The sequence below is a fragment of the Pocillopora verrucosa genome, chromosome 12, assembly GCF_036669915.1.
Source record: "Pocillopora verrucosa isolate sample1 chromosome 12, ASM3666991v2, whole genome shotgun sequence".
In the NCBI taxonomy this organism is placed as follows: Eukaryota; Metazoa; Cnidaria; class Anthozoa; order Scleractinia; family Pocilloporidae; genus Pocillopora; species Pocillopora verrucosa.
In genome coordinates, this window is record NC_089323.1 from 10526214 (window position 1) to 10550297 (window position 24084).

General features: G+C 37.5%; 2 protein-coding genes across 5 annotated transcripts; one reads left to right on the forward strand and one right to left on the reverse strand.

Moving 5' to 3' along the window:
* The first annotated feature begins 103 nt into the window (after nt 1–103).
* LOC131798731 (fibroblast growth factor receptor 4-like) lies at nt 104–20230 on the forward strand. 4 transcript variants are annotated; one of them, XM_066159610.1, is made up of 22 exons: nt 104–3744; nt 4677–4850; nt 5459–5731; nt 6189–6512; nt 6695–6958; nt 7132–7416; nt 7965–8213; nt 10510–10791; nt 11469–11714; nt 12549–12833; nt 13581–13862; nt 14555–14656; nt 15019–15034; nt 15360–15550; nt 15984–16100; nt 16230–16414; nt 16763–16882; nt 17184–17260; nt 17368–17408; nt 17893–17989; nt 18314–18410; nt 19191–20230. In XM_066159610.1, the coding sequence occupies exons 1-22, from the start codon at nt 3717–3719 to the stop codon at nt 19341–19343; spliced, it is 3888 nt and encodes a 1295-aa protein (XP_066015707.1). In that variant the 5' UTR covers nt 104–3716; the 3' UTR covers nt 19344–20230. The 4 variants fall into 4 exon arrangements, with proteins under 4 accessions (XP_066015707.1, XP_066015708.1, XP_066015709.1 ...); XM_066159611.1 differs by having other exon boundaries at nt 6695–6862; XM_066159612.1 differs by having other exon boundaries at nt 104–2136; nt 3742–4850.
* Nucleotides 20231–21269: 1039 nt separating this feature from the next.
* LOC131780315 (intraflagellar transport protein 25 homolog) lies at nt 21270–24042 on the reverse strand. Its single transcript, XM_059096928.2, has 3 exons — nt 23881–24042; nt 22791–22897; nt 21270–21453 (listed from the first exon to the last, which is right to left on the reverse strand). Exons 1-3 carry the CDS (start codon nt 23970–23972, stop codon nt 21389–21391), a joined length of 264 nt encoding a protein of 87 aa, XP_058952911.2. The 5' UTR covers nt 23973–24042; the 3' UTR covers nt 21270–21388.
* Nucleotides 24043–24084: the final 42 nt, after the last annotated feature.

The following is a 24084-nucleotide window of genomic DNA, read 5'->3' on the forward strand; positions in this document are numbered from 1 at the left end:
ATAAGATAACAGAGAAAGACGCAGGTCTGTATACCTGTGAAGCGAAAAATCCTGGAGGAATTTCTACTAAAAGTATCTATATTTCTGTTAAAGGTACATTTTTTTAGGTCTAAAATCGTATTCTAATCATTCAGTTATGTATGCTGCGGCCCAATGGACTCAGGACTAATTGTTCTGGGCTTAAGCGCTAGCCAGGATCATTATTCTGTCTTCTGGAGTGAGAAAATTCCTCCATCTAGTTGGAGGGTTTTCTTCTTGAAATCTCCCTTTTTTGACATTACCTTTAAAATTTCGAACCACATATCGATATTATACATATGTACCGGTGGTTAGTCGAGCAAGTTCATCTCTGTAATATCCTCGCAGATGACAGTCTTCACTTGTATGGTGCCTGACTCTCCAGACAGAAGTATTATGGAACTATTAAGAAAAATTAACAATTGATGAGAGGTAGTAATTAATTTCCGTTGCATGGTTTCCTATTATTCACTAGTCAGACTTAAATAGTCTGGCCCAAGCAATCAGCCTGGCTATTTGATGATTTACATAAATTGTTGAAAGTATATTTTATTTATATCCTGGAGAGGAATGAATTCATTTTACTATGAAATGATTGTTTTTTCAATTGAATCTCCTTACTTTTATCGATAATTCTTTTTGAGATGATTACTTTCTTTTAACAACTTAAATCATCCTTTTCCTTTCATGTGGATTGTGTGGAACGAATCAGATGGTGAGTGTCATCATACTATACATTATGGTTGGTAAGAATGTGGTTTGTTCCCTTTCATGAGGATATGGTGCAACTGACATAATATGTATTACCGTAATTTCCGGTCGTTTACCCGCGGGTAATCTGTTGATTTTGCATTAAACGCGCGCCACTGCGGGTAATAGGGAGGTGCGGGTTATGTGACAATTTTAAAATCCAGTGGTAGTTAAATTGAAAAAAAATATCACCAACATGTGTTTCCACCTCTCAAGTAAATTTTATTGTGTTAATAGTGCCGCAAAGCGGCACGAAAACATGATGCCGACTCGAGTTTATTTCACGCATAATTAGTTGCGCGACGAACAAATTATTATCGGCACGCGTGAAAACAAAACCTTGATGGTGACAAAAATTATCCAAAGGTGTCCGGCGCATCAGTAACAAATTTCCATTTAACACTAGCTTGAGCTAAAGAGAATTTTCCCGTTTTAAGGGACTTGTTAGGCCCAATAGAACCGGAGATATCGATTTTTTCAGAAATCGCCGACAGTACTTTATAATTCAAGTTTTAATACTCACTCAGCTTTTTTTCAACAAATCAACATGGCGCTGAACGATCGCTCGCACAAAATGTGGCCACAAATTCGCATTCTGTCAAGTATGAAACGTTGAGATTTGGGCATGGGCCGCTAGTGTTTTTACTGTATAATCTTATCAATAAAGTACATGCTAATATTGACACAGAATTGTGCACGCGTCTGAATTTCTTTGACCTTTAAACTCGACAAAGACGCTTTCAAGTTTTCGAAAGTTGGATCAGACAACTTTTAAAAGACTGAAATGTATCACCTTAATGTCACGTTTTCGCCACCAAAAAGTTGAATAACAACGTGCGGGTTATCCACCAGTGCGGGTAATCTATTGACTTTTTTTTTCGCCGTATGCAATAATCGGCCGTTGCGGGTAATCGGCCGTGCGGGTAAACGACCGGAAATTACGGTATTAATAAATTTCTAGTGACATCCTCATAATTTATCTATCCTATGAAGTCATCACGCCCATGACAGCCAATCAGATAGCACGGATCACCAGTGATTTCAAAACACTATTACTATTGATATAGGAAAAGTGATTTTTCTTCACACTATATCTCATATTTCTTATAATCCTTTCAGTCTTCTTCATATTTTGCTGCATTTCATGATATTTGTTCTAGCATCATGGCGAGAAATGAATTCATTTCAATTTGAAAGGATTTTTTTAATCAATTGAATCTCCTTACTTTTATCGAGAATTTTATCAAGGATTCCGCTAACTCTTTAATATAAATATAAAAAAAATTAACTTTTCAGATGATAACTTTCTTTTTAATATTTAATACTATCCTTTTCCTTTCATGTGCATTGTGTGGAACGAATCAGATGGTGAGTGTCCTTATACTTTACATAATGGTTAATGAGAATGTGGCTTGTTCCTTTTCATGAGGATATGGTGCAATAACTACCGTAATATGCAGTATTGATAATTTCTAGTAGTATCCTTCTAATTAATCTATCCTATAAAGTTATCACGCCCACGACAGCCAATCACATAGCACGGATCACCGGTGATTTCAAAACACTGTTATTATTGATCGAAGAAAAGTGACTTTTCTTCGCAGTGTATCTCATTATATTTATTATTATCATTTGAGTCTTCGTATTTTTGCTGCGTGGAAGTGACTGCTTCGATTATACAAAAAGAACCTAATTTCCTTTTAAATTGATGCTGTCTGACCAGTATGCGATCGGTTAAAACAATCAGCCTGGCTCTTTTGATTATTTACATAAATTGTTGACTTGATATTTTATCAGCATCTTGGAGGAAAATTAATTAATTTTACTTTGAAAGTTTTTTTCTTTTTTTTAATGGAATCTCCTTACCTTTGTCGAGAATTCTCTCGAGGATTTTGCTAACTCTTCAATGTGAAAATGATTAAAATTAACCTCGGAGGCGACTACCGTAATTTCCGGGCGATTACCCGCGCGGCAGATTACCCGCATCGACAAATTTTTTAAATAAAGAGGAAAAAAATTTTAAAGATTACCCGAACTGGCAGATAACCCACTCCCAAAGACAAAGGAAAATCGTCGACTCACAAAGTTCCTCCATTGCTTTTGTTGACATGATACCTTTAGCTTGCAACTAATAAATTTTCAGACTTCTTGCTTTCGATGCTCCATTGAGAATGATGCCACTTGTAAAAATCTGTTCTAAAAAAATAACGATATCTCGAGTTCTAATGAGTCGAAGAAATCACTTGACACGGGAAAATGCTCTTAAACTTAAGGCAGTGCTCGCTGAGAAAATTTCACAGATGCGTCGAATATTCTACTCTGTTAATTATGCAGTGCCATGAAATGAACATGTCGGCATTTTTTCCCCGCAAATTGCTCTGAAGCCTGCTTTTTCACAATTATATTCTTTTTCTTTCAAGTTCATTACAAGTGTAAGTGAGAATTATTTTTGAACTAAACAAAGAAACAAGCCGTGAAATTGACAGGAAAAGAAATTGAGAGTACAAACAAGATACGACGAAGGGCTGACGCTCGAAACGTCAGCTTTTTTACCCTTTCAGGTGGCTAATTTACGTTTTCAACTCAGTTGTTAACACTAAATTACCTGCTAAAAGCTTTGTTGTCGAGTTTTGGAGATATGTTTTCGATTTGCATCGGCTTTCATTGAGAGCATTTAAGTCTCTTATTGCAATGAGCAATCTGCGCGAAATAAATGAGTTATTGCACAGGTTTTTAGGTTGGGTACCTAGTGGATCTCATCATCCCTGTTTTTTTCTCCTTACAGTGTTAAAACTATACGGAAGCTTTATAAATTATCGTATCACCCGCACCTTCTTATAACGCGCGCCAACAACTATTTGTGGAAAAATTAAGAGAATTACTCGCGGGTAATCGGCCAGAAATTATGGTACTTTCTTTTAATAATTAATGCTATCCTTTTATTTTTCATGTGGATTTTGTGGAACGAATCAGATTGTAAGTGTCTTCATACTTTACGTAATGCTTAATGAGAATGTGCCTTGTTCCTTTTCTTGAGATATTGTACAATTTCTGAGTAATTGTCTCCTTTTACTAAAAAATCATACGTTTAGATTACACAAAGAGGCTTGAATTATCTTTACATACCTTATCTTTATTTGCAACGTTCAAAAGGTTGAATGAATCAGCATTATATGTGCATTCCATTTTCAATATCAAGTTAGATATCAATGTTTAGCAGTTGCAAGATTTCTACAATATGCTGGTATTTAGATTTTGTAAAGTTTCGTTCATGCCTTATTCGTAATTGATACGGTCAAAATGTGGATTGAATTAGCAATATACATGTATTTAATTTGCAATATCTGCAGGCTGCTCTTTATTTCAAAGCATATTTAAACTGTTAATCAGGTTAACGTCCGATACGGTGATAGTTGATAGTGGCTTGTCATTCTGGGGGGGATGGGAGAACTGTAATGTAACTTGTGGGGGCGGATTACAAAGACGAGGACGCAGCTGTACCAGTCCCACCCTCCCCTCAAACAGTAAAGTGAAAGGCTGTGCCAAGAACGCTCTATCATGTACCTATCTTGCATTACGTATATTTGTCCAGGTGACATTTTGTAATCGTTGCTACCATACAGTGGTAAGTTTTAATCTTTACAAAAAGGAAATGATAAACTAAAAATTACCAAAACTCTTATTACTTTTAAAAAAGGGTATTAACCCATTCAGAAGTAACAATTGACGAGGCACATCTCTATTAAAGTATGTTTCAAGTGTTTTAATATTTTTTCCTACCTTCAATTTGAATGAAAATTTCAAGCGAAGTAAAAAATAATAATTTCTGAAAACAACCTGATCACAGTGGCTTCTTCCAAAGCAAAGTTTTAAAGTTGTCCTACTGCTTGTTCTTGAAACATTGTTAGTCAGTGGTGGTTGGAGTGAGTGGAGTCCCTGGAGTATCTGCACTAAAACAGCCAGTGGCATACAGATAAGGTTTAGAGAATGTTCCAATCCAGAACCAACATATGGCGGGAAACATTGTAATGGGAGCAGAGCACTCGTAAGGGAATGCAACAAAATGTTCAGTTGCCACGAAGGTAACATACAGACATCATGGATGGTCCGAAGTGTAATCATAGTTGAGCCCCATATTAAAATGCTAAGTCCTATCAAAAACCTTCGACTTTTAATCTACATCTTAATAAATTGACCGTGTCGCAGCTTGAATAAAGTTATTTTCATTACTATTATCATTTTCGTTCTCACGCTCATTATTATCATCAGGATCATCATCGTTATCGTTATCGTTATTGTTATCATCCAATCCCGATCATTAATATTGCAAATGTTTGTATTATTTAAGTATCTTCATTTATATTGTTATCATTCTCATTACAGTTTCCACTGTTGTCATCCGTAAGCATTTAGCGCTAAATTTCTCGTCAATCACGACTGAGATATTTAGTTTCTTGATAAAAATGATATGGGATGTCTGATCCGAGTATTGATTGTTTTTTTGACCGATCTTAAAAGATACCATTTAGCTTTGGGCTGGTGATTATGTTTCTAACACACCTATAATTGGTCTACATATGAAACTAAGTGCCTATTTGGGGGAATCATCGGCACAATATTTCAAATTTTTAGAATCTTGAAGAGAGCCTCCTAAAATGTAAATAAACTTCTGTACTATTTCTTCTATCAGCATTTCCACTACGCTTTAAAACGGAGAGCAACCCGTCAGTTGGTACAATGGAAATCTATACAAACAGCAGCTGGAAAAAGCTTTGCACCAGTACGTGGAATAAAGTTGAAGTAGATTTGACGTGTATGGCAATGGGATACTCAAACAGCAGTAATTATGGTAGATGGTATGAAGACAGTGGCAAATTATCAGAGACATCCACTAATTTCAACTGCACCTCCACTTTGACCAAATGTGAAGAAAGCTTCTCAAACAGACTGCAATTCTGCAAAGGTATTAATCAATTATGCATTTTGGAATTTGTTGTCATATCTGTTTCAGTCTTCTCTTTTGTACATCGTACCTTAGGTACCCTTAGAGACTTGATCATAATTCGAGCGGTAGACCTCGCCAAAACATCTTTTCTTGCTTTGATTATTTAATTCGTTACTAGTCTTTCCTCTAAGATTGCTCTTTAAGAAAATATGACAGATTGACAATTACGTTGTTTGCTAGGATTGGTTTAAATTGTAGTTGAAGGCGTAATAAAGGCCCAAAATTGATACCCTTACAGTTACCCATTAAAGAACCCGTACAACCGAATTGGATTTCTAAACCTGTTTGAGCACCCTGAACTTTTAAATTTCTTCATAATCCTGCTATCTCCTTCCCTCATCCATATTTCATCTCCTCATTAATTCACTCCATAACTTACCTACACTAAATACTCAGTTTGTTGTGCTTTTATAAGTTCCCGTTCGCTTGAATGGTGCTAATGTAGAGTATGGTGGCAGAGTGGAAGTATTTTACAAAGGGAAATGGGGACAAATTTGCACCAATGGATGGGATTTCAATGACGCCCAAGTTATTTGTCGTCAACTTGGCTTTGAAGAGGCTCTTGCTGAATTCATTGGCTCAAACATAAAGGATGGAAACATTACTTCTGTAATGGTAGATGTTTACTGCACTGGAGCAGAGGATGAACTTGCATCCTGCGCTCGCACTGATGGAAAGTTAAATGTCCCCAGTCAATGTCAAGAAGATGGCAAAGGTTCTCAAGCAATGTGTCAACCAAGTAAGTAAGGCATTAATTACGCCGAGATGGAAATTCCTAAAGGTGACTGGTCTTCGTGAACAGTCACGTATTTAAAGTTAAACACCAAAGATCAAGGTACTATTAGTTTTGAAATTAACTAATACCAAAATACTGAGACAGAATGAACTGATAATTGTGCTACTTGCAAACATTTCTTTCAGATAACATACAAGTATTGGGAAAAGAGAACCTTTACTTTGATATTGGCAGCAATGAAATCCTGCACTGCTCAATACGTAACAAAACCAGTTTTGCGAGATGGGTCATTAATGGTCAAAAGATGCAAGGGATGAATTCTTTTTCTAAGAGGGTCAAGACCCCAGAAGATGGTAAACTGGTCATAGAAAATGTGCAGTTGTCTGATGGAGGAACATATGAATGCCAAAGACTGGAATATGTTCAGTATTACGTAGTTTACATTAATGGTAGGAAAATCCTTTTCAACACATTTAGAAGACCTTAATTACCTCATTGTAGAGAATGTTAACATAACAGTAAATGTGCCCGGTATCCACAATACAGACACACAATAGGGACTAGTTGGCATTTCTTCATTGCGGCTTTGGTAAGTGGTTATTTTCTTTTTTTATTCCAACAGCGAGATTCACTGAGAACACTCGAGACCAGCAGAGCCTTATTGCTCACACATCTGGTATTATAAACTGTACTGCTGAAGGAACACCACGTCCACAGATAACTTGGAGAAAACAAGGAGAAAAGTTAGTACTTGATGGGAGAAGAGTCACTCAAATTCCCAGTGGCAGTCTATACATTCATCCTGTTCACCCTGAAGACAGTGGCACATACAGATGTACCATGACACAAAAGAAAGGATCGAAAAGGGCCACAATCAGAGATAAAAGCATACTTGTGTTTGTTCTAGGTGAGTGAGTTATTGGGAAATTATACCAACAGGTAATAATAGCAAAAATAATGATAAAACTTTATTTCTGTGTCAAAAACCATGTTGCCTGAGGAATCCACGCTAATAAGGGGACACAGACTAATATAAAATAAAAAACTTAAACGACTAAAATATCTACCCTAAAATATGAATAGTACAAAATGCAGTTTAAATTGTATTAAAGATGAAGCTAAACATTATAGGTAACTATCGGTAGCTGATGTTAAGAATTTAGTCACTTAAAAAATTCAGTTGCATGTAGGTAATGCTGATAAGAGGGGTTTTTTATTTCATTTATGGAGGTTAAAACAATCTTTGGTATTTTTTCTAAGGGCCTTTAATTTTTCGCCGATGGGCATTTTTGTAGGAACCCTCTATATTTTCATCAACCTTCATCTGGTTATTCAAATCAGTCAGATTTTAGATTAATGTTAGTAACCCAAAAGTTAATTGCCTTCTAAGATATTTATATAATGTGTGTATAACTAAGCCAATTTTTTTCAACTTTTTTGCTCGTTTATTCAAAGTTCGGCCAAAGGTGAGTGTTTCAGGAGCAAGCAATCCAGTCAGAGAAGGAGACAATGTGACTTTGACTTGTAAAATTATTCAAGGTCGGCCACAGCCACAGATAACCTGGCTTAAGAATAACTTATCCAAAGGACATAACATGTCTCTCCTCTTTAATAACATAACAAAGGAAGACGCAGGTCTGTACACCTGTAAAGCAATAAATCCTGGAGGAATTTCTGCCGAAAATATCCATATTCTAGTCGACGGTAGGTTTTCAGATCTCAAATCGCATTTTAATCATTCAGTTATGTAAGCTGCGGCCGAATGGACTCAGAACTAATTTTTCTGGGTTTAAGCGCTAGCCAGGATCATTATTCTGTCTTCCAAAGTGAGGAAATTCCTCCACCTTGTTGAAACCTCTCTTTTTTTAACATTAATTTTATATCGATATTACACATATGTACTGCTGATTAGCCGAGCAAGATCATCTCTGTATATCTTGTAATATATGTAATGTAATATCTTTGAGGATGACAGTCTTCACTTGCATGGTGCCTGACTCTCCACACAGAAGTGTTATTGAACTGTTAGGAAAAATGAACAATTGATAAGAGGTAGTTATTAAAATATATTAAAGTTCACACGGCAACCAGGTGGACAATCAGACATAGTTTGAAGCTACACTGGTTTGCAGATTTAATGAATGTAACCGAAGAAGTTACAATTCATAGTGACTCTACGTACAAAATGTTATACAGTAGTGACGGCTTATGTCCACGTTTTTATGGCTTACCTAAAATTCATAAACCGGGAATTCCTTTGAGACCCATTGTCTCTTTTGTTAATTCTCCGACTTATGCAATTTCTGGTTATCTTGCGAGAATTTTGTCGCCTGTTGTTGGGAATACTGATTACACTGTCAAAAATTCCTGCGAATTTACGGATTTCATAAGAGATAAAACTCTTGACGCTTGTGAAGAATTAGTATCTTTCGACGTTGTTTCGCTCTTCACTAAAATCCCAGTTGATCTTGCCGTTAAGGTTGCGGAGAGAAGATGCTTCCCTAGGACAAAGAACTTCTTTGCCTGTGGAGGATATTATTCATCTGCTGTCTTTTTGCCTCAAAACCACGCAATTTACACATAACGGCACATACTATCAACAAGTTTTTGGTACAGCTATGGGTTCGCCTGTTTCTGCTGTCATTGCTAACATGGTAATGGAAGACGTGGAACAAAGGGCCTTAACCACTTCACCGGTTAAACCCTTTTTCTGGAAACGATATGTCGATGATGTTATTTCTGCGGTATCCGGAAATGAAGCGGAGCGCCTCTTGTCGCATTTGAATTCAGTAGAGCCGTCGATCCAATTCACTCTTGAACGTGAAAAGGATAGACATTTGCCCTTTCTTGATTTAAATGTGTCTAGAGGGGTTCAGGGTAATTTAGAGACAAGTGTCTATCGTAAACCCACCCACACCGACAAATACCTCGCTTTCGATTCTCACCATCCTATTTGCCATAAAAAGTCTGTAGCCAAAACTTTACTTAGGAGGGCTGATTGTCTACCATCATCACTCGATTCGAAGGCTGAGGAGAGGAGATATGTTTCCAATGTCCTAAAGGCAAATGGCTATACAAAAACTTTTCTCCGTAACTGCCAAAAACCAGTTACAAATAGTAACGCTCTTGATGAAAGGAAACCAGCGACTGGTTTTGCTGTTATTCCTTACATACAGGGTGTTACTGAACCCATCAAGAGAATTTTGAATAGCCACAACGTTAAAGTTGCTCAAAAACCTTTTCAGACTTTGGGGCATATTTTCGCCAAACCTAAGGATCCTGTCACGAAAGAACAACGAACCGACGCCATTTATTCTATTCCTTGCAATGACTGTGATAACGAATACATCGGACAGACCAAACGCCAGTTTGGTACACGGTTAAAAGAGCACCAAAAAGCGGTTTTTCTTTGCAAAAAGGAAAATTCAGCTTTATCGGAGCATACTTGCCTAACCAACCATACAATTGGGTGGGATAATTCTAAAATTATCACTACTAATCGGCGTTACCACCAGCGCCTTTGTTTGGAGGCTTGGCACATTAACTCCGCCCACGCTCCTTTAAATCGTGACGATGGCGGTCTGCTTCCTGACGCCTATTTACACCTCGTCAGAAAAAAGGCCGCTAATTAGTGATCATATAAAAGGACCTCTTGTTGCAGCGTTTAGATCACCCCTGATGAAGGCACTAGACAGGATTGTCGAAACTTTGGGTCTATGAATTGTAACTTCTTCGGTTACATTCATTAAATCTGCAAACCAGTGTAGCTTCAAACTATGTCAGGTAGTTATTAATTTCCGTTGCTTGATTCATGAACGAGAAATCTCTCGTGGTTTCCTATTATTCACAAGTCAGACTCTAGATTAGCACCATTTACCCTACAATTTCCGTTCAGAGGGTTTCTCTTGGATTATTTCGTGTCCATCATAATTACATTACTCAAATATTACCAGTGAAGCTGATTTAGACTAAATTGTAAGTTGTCTCTTTCTCAAAACAGAAAAACCCGCTGCTCGAATAAGGCGAAATTCACAATCAACACTCGCCCCAGGTGATGAGCTCTTACTGACTTGCAGCGTCAATGAAGCAGCAGTGAATATCACTTGGAAAAAAGATGGAGGCCTAATAAGAGAAAGTGCAACCATTCATTCGCAATTGGATGAGACAACAAGTCGTCTGATTATTGCAAAGGTTGTGAAGGACGACAGTGGTAACTATTCCTGTGAAGCTCGTAACAAACTAGGAGATGTGGCCCGCTCCACTGTGATGATAATAGTCGGACGTAAGCTATTATTAATATAGTGTCCATTATTAACCAATAAACGTCATTCGATTTTTAATGAGATCGCTCCTTTTTCTATCCCGGCTATTTTTTTAAGGAACTGTAAATCAGAACTTACAAAATGGGTCTTCTGGCTTTTTACAAGCGGTAGCACCAACTTATATAGACCTGAATAATTTATTGTAATGTCGTCGTGATTGTTTGTTTTCTATTCGGGTGTTGCCATTGGTTTACATCCAATATAGAATAATTGAAGGTCATTTCTCAATTGAAAACAAGATTTGAACGGCGTAGCTGATCACATGGTTCTGATTTACCTTCTCATGGGGTAATGACCAGGCGAAAATCAAGCTTAAAGTAGTGCGCCGTCCTGGGTAGTTGCAATTGCTAAAAATTCAGGATAAGATCATCACTTTAATTTGTTACGTCGGATGTTTCCTGCACCTTTAATGAGTTAGAACTTGTATCTCGCGTTCAGATTGATTGGAGGTCAAATTTCCTGGGTAAATGGCAGGGAGATGGGAACGGTTTTAATTTTTGTGTCAAAAAAGTAACTAACGTAATGATGGCGCCAGAATGAAAATTCTTAAAGGTTGCTGGTCGTGACGACCATTCATTCGTTTGCAGTGTGTACATTCAATAATCTCATCGTAACTCTTTTAAATTTTTCTTTCTAGTTTCGCCGCATTTAAATCCTGAACTCAAGAATCTTTCAGTTCCACTGAACTCAACATTTGGAAAAGATTGTTTTAAACAGGGTGATCCTCCAGTATCTGTCAACTGGACTAAGGATGGAGAAGCTCTTAGTAACAACAATACGTTAAATATTGAGCACGTGACTTTTAATGAGAGAGGTTTCTATGAATGTGTTGCTGAAAATCTGTTTGGAAAAGTTAACATCTCCTTCTGGATCGATGTTACTGGTAAATCAAAATCATTTTATGAAGATTTACAAACGGTGCTTGGTTAGCTCACGTTGTAGAGCGCTGTACTGCCCTTGCGAGGGTTCAAGCCCTTGACCGGCCAACACAGGGTCTTAAATAGATGAGGAGAATATGCACCCTTTGCTATGACATCGGCAAATGGATAGGTATTCCTAGTTTCATGGAAAAGGAGAATAAACCGTAGGCCCCGTCTCCTACTTCTTCTCTGCTCTAGTTAGCAGGGAACTTTAAAGAAACCCACACATTTCTCGCAAAGAGTAAGGAATGTAGCGCCCGGTGTCTAGGTCTGGCCTTGTCGTTGTTTAAACAGGCCCCCATTTTAAGCAGCTTTGAGCTGAACTAGGTCAGCGTGTCTGAATAAACTATGTTCATACATACATATTCCATTTTACTATGGCATTTTGATCTTTTATCAACATTCCTGGAGCTGAACTCAACTTCAATGAAAAGATAGCAGCTTTTTAAAGTTGCTTTTGTTTATGTTGGAAATTTAAGTAGGATTTCCACAAGCCGAGTTTATTCATTTGTATATTAATTTGTCTTTCATTTGGATACGTCATTCATATTGATATCTTTAAAGGAATGGAAATTTACCTTCTGCACATGAGTGTAAATTAATCTATTTATGCTAGTAATATCTGCTAGTTATTCCCATGTACCGTGTGTAGGTGATTCTTTTGCCTCAGGAAATTCATGTACCGACGAGATTCCAAAATTTGCTTTTACATCTAATTACTGCCAGATTACTTGTGGTTATTCGGTCGTATCTTGAGAACATTGGTTAAAGATTAGTGGTGCTCTTATTATTTTCAGTGTCTCCTCAGATTTTATTGCCTCCGGTAAACCAATCAGTTATTGAAGGAGACCCAGTAAGCTTTACTTGCCGTGCCAAAGGTGTTCCAACACCAAAACTGACCTGGACATTTGATGGCGGTAAACTTCTACCGGGTATTAATCAAAAAAATTTTAAGAGAGAGTCATTCCTGGAATCATCCCTGCAAATGCAGAGAGCAACAAAGGAAATGGAAGGATCGTACAAGTGTACAGCAGAAAACAAAGCAAATAGAATAAATTATTCCGCAACACTTCAAGTATTTGGTAGGTTCGATAATTATAACGATTATGATGATAATAATAATACTGATGATAAGGTTAATTTTAATAGCACTTAGGGTAATGATGGTGATTGATCCACCGCAACAATAATAATCAACGCCACCTAACTCGCAAAATATGAGGTGAAAATGGTGACTAGTGGCTAATGGTTACCCAAAAGTAACTGACAGCTTGTTAAGAATGAGATGGAGTCTCGATACCCCTGGAATTTCTTCAAGACAATTGATTCAAAGAGTGCAAATACAAACTTGAGTGTAACACACCTGGGAAAAATACCGTAATGAATTATGGGAAAGATGATCGTTGTGCATGCACCATTTACCAGTTGCTTAAGATGACTCTTCCATATAATCACTTTGTGATAATTTGTCATGGTCACTCTGATCATTTTGATCTAAAGGATTTTGATAACTGCAATGACTCGTAGCTTTGTATGGGGCAATATGTCGTAATAATAAAGAACAAAGGGCCGGGTCTCGGTTTATTTAGAAGCATCTGGTAGATTCGGTTGAATGGGGTCTGGGACCCTTTGGCAAAGATACAGAAACATTTTGGACAAGTATTTCAAACCCTCTTTGAACCCCTTTGATGTCAAGTTTCACTCAAATTGGCACGTTCTACCCCGCATTGGATCACTTAGTTTCTCTTTAATTACCTTATTAAGGTATTCTGAACGAATTTTTTTTATGAAAACCAAGTTTTGTATACATTATCTATTTCTCAACACAGAAAAACCTACTGCCAAAGTAAGTCCAAAACCATACCTAACGCTTACTCAAGGTGATAAGCTTAGATTAACTTGCAGCGTCAACGAAGCAACAGTAAATATCACTTGGAAAAAAGATGGAGACCCAATAAAAGAAAGGGCAGTCATTGATACGCAATTGGATGAGACAACAAGTTATCTGGTTATTGCAAAGGTTGTGGAGGAGGACAGTGGTGAATATTCCTGTGAAGCTCGTAACAGACTAGGAAATGTGGCCCGCTCCATTGTGATGATAAAAGTCAACCGTAAGCTGGCATTATTGTAGTGTAGAAACAATCTGAAATTTAACACAATAGATCATTCGACTTAATGAAACCTGAAACGTTTTTAAGCATGCTGTTTGCTGTGTTCTGTCTGTTTGTTTGTTTCTTTATTTTTGTTTGTCTTTGTTTTTTTTTTTGTGTGTGTGAATGCGTGTATGGATGTTGGTTGTAAGCGTGTGATTAAAATATGGGTCCCCTGGCCTGTTAGATGCAGTAGAACCTCCCTTTTGATACCCAAATAATTATCATCATTATTGTTTGTTTCTATTTGGCAAAGGGAATTGCTCTGCATCCATTTTACAAAGGCAATGTATTTCTCAATTCAAAACAAGATTCTAACTAGGTCTTCTCCATATAGCTTTAGTTTACCTTTCTTTGAATCTCTTCCATGAAATGGTTGTGTCCTCGTGTACCAGTACACGAGGGAACGAAACATTAACGAACTGCGTCACAACTCCACGTATGGATATGAAAACAATAGGAATTCCCCCGTGTACGGGAAAACAAGGACAGCCCCCATGAAATAGTAGCCATTTCTAATGTGCCAGCGAAGCTCTCGCGAAAAATAGTATCCGGAAGGGCTGGCTAATACTAGGTAACAACCTCTCCCTTACCATCCCATGTACTACCTTTTTAATCTGGCTAAGAACCATGTGTTTAACTTACACCAACAGCTGTGAGTCCATTCCTGGTGTGGTATTATATTTTTGGATCAATGGCTGCTGTCATTGTTATTTTGCTCATGGGCTGCTATTTTTGGAAACGTCGAAGGACAGGTAAAGCTCATTCTTCATATCTTGTTTTGGGTAACTTTTCCAGATAGTAAGTTGTGTGAGAAGCAAAAAAAAAAAAAAAAGAACCAGTTTATGTTTGCTTTTACTTTACTTCGTATTTCAATTGTTCTCCTCAAGTTCACTGTTAGGTAAGTATTAATATCATCTCGGTTTGCAGGAAAAAGAAAACCTTTGAGGCACTATTGGCATGCTTCTACTGTTTCTTGTCTTGCAATTTTATCTGATTTATAATCTTCTATTAACCACTGACCAAAGTGCATATTATTTTTATTTAAATATTCAAGTTAAGGCAGAAGCATTATTCCTTCTTTATTTCTTTCTTGATTTGCCATTTGGACCTACAGAGGCTGCTACGGCTCTGTAAGTCAATTAGTTTGCCTTTTATTTACTGAATTGAAATTACAAAAAAAAAATTAAGTTGGAGTTTAAATCTTACTGTCATGTCAACCATTCCATTTGGAAAGTTAACTAGAATGATAGTCTGCATGATCAAGTAATTCTATAATTTTAGTTTTTCTGCACAAGAAAATGTTGTTTTTTTTATCTCTGGAGTGATTACCTTTCCTTAAATTGAAGAAATCCGTCAAATAATTCAGAAACTTAAAACTTTTGCGTAACTTCTTTTTCCTTGACCAAGTATACTTTGATTTATCAATAGAAATTGTACGATTTTTATAATATTTAGTCCTTATCAAGGGGAGGCAGTTGAGATGGAGCTGTTGAATGTAGAAGTGGATGAATGGGAGATTGAAGTGAACCGTGTCCTGCTTCAAGACGTCATTGGGCGAGGGGCATTTGGAGCAGTGTGGAGAGCTCTTCTTAGTTCTCCAAATGGGAGACCTGGAAATCGCACAGTTGCTGCTAAATGCTTCACACGTAAGATCCAGTCAACTATCTCTCCTCAAAGCACGTGGATGGGTACTTTGTGTTTTTTTCCAAGAGTGACGTGCTTTGCACTTTCCAGTTATCATTTATCTCAGGTCAATTAAGGCGCTCTGAGAGATTCATGAAAAGTTATTTTTTATAACAACAGCAAAAATAAAACAATAGAAGCATCAATAGCAACAAAAAATTTGAAGATTGCAGGTATATGCCACAATCGTGAACCAAAGAAAATATAAATTCCTCGAAAGGATTCGCTCGCCGACCGGTTCCATTTTTGCAGTTGTGAGCTCCACCAACTGGGTTTCAAAGACTTCCTAGGACGTGAGTTCTAAATCCTTACCCGAAGTTTTCGCTTCTTAAGCACGAGAAAATTCGTCAATAAGGATTTTTAACCCGGTTATAAAGTATATCCTTTTTATTGTAGCCACCGCAGGGGAGGAAGGTAGAAAATCTTTGATGAGAGAGATCGAGCTGGGAAAAATTCTCGGAACAAGCAATCAGCCAAACATGGTGAAGTTCATTGGCTGCGTCACTAGACAAAGTACATGCTAAGTTTAAGCGTCATTCTTATTACATGCAATACCATTTCAACTGAGTATGAGAATGTTAGCTCGTATGTATGTTTGTTTGTTTTTTTTACTGATTCGTTCCTTCTTTTGGTCATTTTAAGTTCATCCGATCCTTATCATGGAACATTTACCATGTGGTGACCTGCTTGGTTACATGAGAAAATGCCGAGGAATTAATGATCGGTATTATCTTGGAGAAGGGAGGCCTCAAGATTTGAACAACTATGACCTTGTGCTATTTGCCAAACAAATCGCCGCCGGTATGGTATTCCTTGGATCAAGGGGGGTAAGTAACCAAAATGCTTCTACATTTAATTTTACTGCAGAAATATCTGTAAGGGACTGTTATATCTTTTGAGTTGCTTGAGTATAGATATATCTAAATTATATGAATTTTTTCGGAAGCAGGTTTCATATTCTCAATATTTCTCAAGAGTTCCATTGGAATTGTCAGTGGGTCACCTAATGTCGTAGTCATTTTGATATATGTTTGGTCTGTAATGAACACCTTAGGAACAAGAGGTCTTACAACCCATGCAAACGTCTGTATAATTTTCCCTCTGGTCATGGTAGATCTCACAAAAGATATGCATTTGTTAGCAAGTTTACATTTTGGATCTTTGTCTTTTGGTAGATAATCCATCGTGACCTGGCAGCTCGAAACGTCCTCCTTGATAACAACTATGTGTGCAAAGTGACCGACTTTGGCATGGCATATCAAAACTTCAAATATGGTCATGGAAATGCCAAAAAGGTAGAAGATCGTCTTTGCTTTATCTTTTTTGCAGTGGCACTTGCAAACAGGTTCCTAAGGTTAGCACTAACTCTGCTTAAAATTCACCTTAACTGCCAAATGAGGATAGCTCCACGTTCTGCCATGCCACAGATTACAACTGAGTTAGTTGACTTTATCATCTAAATTTACGACAACTGCTAAATTTTGACACTCCATAAAGTCTCGGAAGATGTGCATCAACAACTTCACGTTTACATGCATGTCCTTTTTTAACTCGCTAGTATTAAAACACTTATTTTTAAACAAACTGTCGTTGCAGGGCTGTTTGCCAATCAAATGGACTGCACCAGAGATTTTGTTGGGAAATTTCGCTGGACTTTCCACCTTAAGTGACGTGTATGTATGATGTATATTTTTGCACTTAGCAAGCCATCTCTTTGGTTTTTGTCTTTACAAGCTCACTTAGAGAATATCTCGGAAACAGTTTTTCGAAATTTTTTCAGGTGGTCTTACGGAATCGTTCTGTATGAGATAGTTACCCTTGGTAAGTCAAACTATGTTCAACAAAAAATATTTGTACTTCCCGTCCGTCCATGTGTGGAAATGTTGTAGGTATCGTTTTTGGAACTCGTTAGTAATGTCAATGCCTTTAGGACCCAATTGGCAGACGTTACTGTGATGAGCTGTGGCAGAAAAACTTGTTGTGCCAAAGTTTACGCCAATGATGAATTTTGCTCAGCTTGTCGAAGTTTCATTCTCTGTAACTGAGAACCGTTGTTTCAGGACTTTCCTTGCTCTGATTACCACTCAAGACGACTAGCATTTTGTGTTCGACTTTAAATGACGAAAAACCTTTCAAATTACTTGGCAGAAAAGTGGTAATCAATTACATAAAACATCAGGCTAGGAAACATCATGTTTCGAGTACTGCGGTCAAGCACAAGAAGTGGATCTCTGATTTAAATCTCAACATTTTTAAACGAAATATTTGGGAGTATCACAGCCACAATTTGTTTATTTCTTCGCAGGAGGAATTCCATATGAGGGGTGGTCAGAAGGGAATGTGGTTGCACGAGTCACACATGGATACAAACTTCCAAAGCCCGATCATGTTGATGATAAACTGTGAGTCTTGCCTTTCAAGTTGCCATGTTCCATTTTAAATCACCCAATCCCCCTAACCCCGATGAAAAACATATTCTCTTGACTAATCTGATTTCTTCTTTCGTTACTGAACTCTGCTAAATGAAACAAAGTTAACAGCGGTCACCAGTTTGTCTTTTCACTCAAGAATTTTGAAAAGATGAATTTTCAGCTATTACAGCTAGACATTTCTTATCATTTTAGCCATTATTTGCACGGACTCTCTTAAGATTTCTATAATGGTTGATTTTTATCACATATTACATAAACCACAGTCCAGTATTGACCATCATTCCTTTGTTCCAGGTATGCTATAATGAAAAGGTGCTGGAATTTTGACCCCGACTTTCGTCCTCCTTTTGAAAACCTTCGAAGAAGAATGGATACCTACCTTCGTGAAGAGGTTTGTACCACGATTTGAACAAGTCCTTGACGTCCTTGTAGGCCTCTAAGATTATTTATTCCTCTAAAATTACTTCATAGACCACTACTCTTTCAAAGTTGGTTTCAGCAGATTAATGGAAGTGCTTAGGATTGTATTGGTTTCATCTAACTACGGCTGGAGCCGCTTGCGGGAATTTCAGTGCCTGGAGCTTCCATTTTGACGGCTTCTGCTTGTAGTTACGTTTCTTACTATTTGCCCCAGTTTATTGATGTTTTTTAAGTCTTAACACATTTAAACTTAAAACGCGCTAAGATCTCTCATGCCCACGAACCCATCTATCACCATTCCTTCCACCCTTCCCGCTACTTCCCCTCCAAACTGTCTGAGCATCTACATTCATAATAAAGGTTGATGGGAAAGTAAAACAGGGTAATTTGGTATTTTCAACTGAGTTGATAACGTAAATTGGCCACCGTTGAGATTTTAAAAGCTGACGTTTCGAGCGTTAGCCCCTCGTCAGAGCGAATGGCAAAGTTCTAACGCTCAAAACGTTAGCTTTTAGACTCTTTACGTTGGCCAATTTACGTTATCAACTCAGTTGAAAATACCAAATTACTCATCTACATTCATAACTTCCTACTCACCAACCAACCTGCCTAAGAAAACGCATTACTCTGTGCCTTCAAAGCGAGGATCATTTCTGTCCTTTGAAGTAGTCATTACAATTTTCTTCTTGATTTGACGTTAGGAAACATTGTGACGATCATGAAAATCCTCTTTTATTGCTTTTCCCTTCAGACATATCTGCAGCTGCTCGACATGGGATCTTATGACACGACTAAATACTCCAAGGTTGAAGATCTCGGAGGTGAAGATGCTGAACCAAGTGCACGACCTCTAAGGAACGCCGCGGCAAAGAGATTAGGGAAATGGGCCAGCGACCGTCGTTAGACTGTGTCATTTTGAATATTGCTTAGGAACCAAGCAGTTACAGTAAATTTCGGTAACTTTTTAGTGCATCAAGTATTAGAAGAAAATGTGTACTCGTGATAACGGTAATAATTTAAGGGCCTTATTGTGTTATAATAAATCAAAGCTGTTTCCTTGATGAGGCACCTTTAAGTCAGTTTTTTCGTAAGTTGCAATTGATAAATAACTCGATTTAGCTGATTAAGTCCGGAGTTTTAAAAAAGGAGGTTTTAAATGAGAAAGTAGCTCGTCTATTTAGATTTCTGTACTGGGAAAATTGTTTGCTACTGTTTACTGGTGAAACAATACGATTAGTTGTTAGCAATCATGCTATTGAAGTGTCCCCTGCTGGTGATATAGACTTGGTAATATATTTAGTAGGTTAGTGTTGATTTAGTGATGGACCTTTCAGTAGCGTGTTCTTTATCGACGAGATTGGTGACATGTCTTGTAATATGGTGTTACATGGGTCGTAAATTGCTTAAATTTTGTGTCATTGGTATCAGAAAACAAAAAAAAGTGCATCGCTATCGGTATGTTTACTCTAACCTTCTTGCTGTTATTGTTAAATGGTTTTTCATAAACGGAGAGAACCGTCTCAATAGAGTGATTCTAAAATCAAATTAATCAAGTTATTATTCCAATATTTTCGACTCGTACAAGAAACAGAGAGCGCTATTCAGAGGGGTTGTGGCTGATAGACAGACCTTTGCTATGATGAAATGAACCGCTTACTTCAAAGTGGAAATGTCGCTACAGCAAGGATGAGCGTTTATTTCTGTACGTTATCGAAACACACTAAGCTATATTTAAAATTTTGTAAAACACTCTATATAATATCTGCAATAAAAGAGTAGAGGCTTACCTTATGGCGTTATTCACAATGTTATATCACTATTTAAGCCGCTCTAGATATACACAGAGAAAGAAAAACACCTAATCTTGTATCTCATATACAACGCAATTTTCTTTTAAAGGACATATTTGAACAGTTCGTTCGTAGTTTTTTTCTAATTAGCTCCGAGTTCATTTTACGGGTTTGTTGATGTTTACTGCCTCGTGCAGCTCACGCTTGGACGTAATACCCATATTTAATATGGAAGATAATTTAGTGTTAACAACTGGGTTGAAAACGTAAATTAGCCACCGTAGAGGGTAAAAAAGCTAGCTTTTTTACCCTCTACGGTGGCTAATTTACGTTTAGCTAGCTTTTTTACCCTAAGTTTTTAAGTCCAAATCCGCTGCAACACCGGCTCTCTTTGCGTCAATAGGTAATCTCAGTTCCATGCCAAACATGAGCACCTAGGGGAGTACCCTGTACTCATGCGTTGATACTCGCAATGCAAAGGGAACCTAAGGAAAGTGCTGGCCCCATTCTTTCTGCTCCTCTGCAATCTTGGCAATAACATCGGCAACCATACGGATAAGTAGTTCAGGGCTCAATCAAGTTGCGTAACCAACGGAAATTCCGAGACTAAAACTTTCGACTTTCGTCACGAAGCACTCGACGAGGATAACCAAAGCGGCATATAAAGTCGTCCATGACAGATTGCCCTCGGTCAAGGGATTGGCTCAATTCTGGTGCTACTTGTGTGACACGTTGTACAGTTCATCATTCGTACAAACTATACTGACCAGTAAAAGCGTCCCTAATCTTACGCACTGACAGGTGTCTGCACTCGTCATCTAGCTCCTTCAGCAGATCTCCCTTCAAATACTGTGAGACCCTCAACTGTAGGCTGTGAAAACAGGGTTTTGCCTTCACAATAAACGGACGGACGGGGACAACTCTTAAAAACTCCTTCTGGGTAAAGGCTTTCCTTGGGGGCACTCGCTGGCTGCGGGAAGGAAACCGGAATCTATTACGGCTGCTGACTATCCTTGAGAGAATGACTAACAACAACAGGGTTGGCTTAAACGTAGATTTATTCTGCAAGCTCTACTACAATTTTGACCAGAACGGACCTGGCCAGGGCTGGTTCGATCCCGCTCTTCTCTTCTTCTCTTTTTCCTCTTCCTCCTAAGCTTTACACAAGAGGTTCAAAGTCTACTGGTTCTGTTTTTGTGCTTTTCTCAATGCAGAGGCTTTTAACTGCAAATAAAAATTCATATGTGCTACAAAACCTTGAAGCTCCTGGTCTCTAATGAGCTGGTAACCCACATGTACCTGACTCCTCACGAAGTCTTTTCTCAATTTTTTACATCACATTAAAAAAAAAAATTACATCTAATTTTTCACAATGTGGCACAAAAACAATGATGTAGCCCCTGTGATAAAACACATAGCATGCAAGAGTTATTTTTTTGGCAGGGTGGGTTGAGATTAGACACTTTGCATACCTAATGTTTTCATTTTTGTGACAGGAAAAGAGTATAACTTTCAAAAGAACAAAAAAATATTGCATTACTTCACCATAAGTGAAAGAAAAAAATAATCTAATTTACCTGAATTCACACAGGTAGTTTTTGGTCTGTTGTTTCTATGGTATAATACTTCTATGCAAAAATAGAATGCAGTGGTACCATGCTTATACTGTTGTCTCCTTAACACCCATTGTTTGATTTCGTCACACAATACAAGCTATTCTTCATTGAAGAGAGAGCGCGTTGCATGGCAAGAGACCAAATAATGGTTGCGAAAGGGACTATGCAGAAAGAATATCAAAATTATTTGTCTAAAGTTAGTTGCCGTAAAAATATCATTCTATGTAATTTTACTGCAAAAAGCAAACTGAAACTCTGTTGGACAATGCTGTTACTATAAATAATGAAATGCAGGTTATTTACATGGAAATGACACAAGATTGAGCAAAGTCTAATGTGGCAAAATGGAATTTGATGGGTGGTACAATTCAAGCATGTGAAACATTGCCTACTGTTCATGTAGAGCAATGACTGGGCATGTTCTGATTAGATTTTGGATGTTGTTTTCATGGTACGTGTTTGGCATGTGCATTGTAAGTAAAGGAGCGGAAAAGACACCTTTTAACTTTAAAAAATGATGCAAAAAGTTAAATGGAAACCTTTCATATCACAAGAAGTCTTGACCTTTTGATGAGGATCTTACGAAGGCCACAAACCATTGCCCTTATCAAATGAGCCCAAAATATTTGATTAATGTCATTATTTGTGCACAGCCCCCTAATTCCATGACATCATTTGCAAGAAAAGCTATGATGGGTACAAGATATCAAAATGTTGTGATATGATTGGTGTAAGATATATACCCCAATGCAGCAATCTGATTGATGTGAGATACATTACATACCCTAATGCAGGGATCTGATTGGTGCAAGAAACATACCATTCCACTCGCTAACATAGATATATTTTGTTATGAAAAAAAAAAACTCAAAAACCATTAAATTGATAATGCCCATGTTACATTACACTAAACACAATTTCAAGATCTTCCACCATCATCCTCACCATTTGAAGATAGGAATTTTATATTTCCAATGCTCATTAATGCACTAAAGGTGATGATGAATTCTTGAGGAAACATTCCAGTTGTTGGCCAGAAAGTATCAAGGCTTCTATGGAGCAAAATAAAAAGACAATTAGTTCTGTTTTGGCTGATCAGGATGCAGCCATAGGAGTCACAGATGGTTAAAATTTGAGACTCAGATTACTAAGACCCTTGTTTGAAAATGCAAGAGCGTGACTATATATAATTTAAGCTGCTTCACATGACCTCTCACTTTGGCTGTAAGACTTCTAGATGGGAACTTGAGTTGATTCTAAACAAGCTTTTTAGCCATAAACAATTGACGGCTCATGATCTTAAAGGTATCATTCATCAACCTTTGCCTTAGAGTTTTCCATTTACTTATTACTGAAATGTACTATAATAAAGTAAAACCCTGCTAACTTGAAACTTAAACTAACTCAAAGAAGATCCAATTTTCCCTGGATTTGACCCTAACTTTTTCTGTCATTGGTAAAATTTCCACACAGCCCCATACTGTTTTAAAACAAATCTGTTTTCCCAATGGCAGTGTATAGTTTTAGTCATTGTTTTCTCTATCCAAGAACTGAATGCATAATGTAGTATGGGGCTGTGTGGAAATTTTTCCCCTGTCATTAAATATCACCTAACTTAAACCATTTTCTGTTTCCCTTTGGAGTTTGAGTTTGCAGAGTGCTAACATAGTTTTCAACTTTTGTGTGACATTACCAAGTACAGAAAAAAGCAAGCATCTGCAAATATTGCGTTACTCTTCATATCTTTCTTTTCTTAAATCTTGCTTTTTAAGAATAAACAGATCATGCACATTCAAGAGGGCCACGGGTTACCATGACAACTACTATCGTAAAAATGTTCACGATAGTACATGTAGAATGATTAGGTCATGGTCTACCAGTTTAGCAATTCCAAAAAGCATAGCATTACTGGGTTTCAGATAAATTGGAAGTGGTCTTGAAATATCTTAATTGTCCTTATCAAAACCTCAATTAACTTTGCTTGTTTGAAATTTGAAATGTTTGGCAAGATCTTCACCGAACGTAAAATACTTACCCATCAATGATATTTGCTGGTGGATGATTTTCGTCAAATGATGTAGCAAGGGCAATAGTTGCTCCAGCACTACTTAAAGCCACGTCAAACATGTTTTTAGTGCTATTTTCTGAGGAGGAAAACCCTCTATCTTGCAAGTGAGAGGTTCAAAACATTTCAAAATCGATTGCCCCGGAGAATACTGGGCCGAGCTCCATGCTGAAT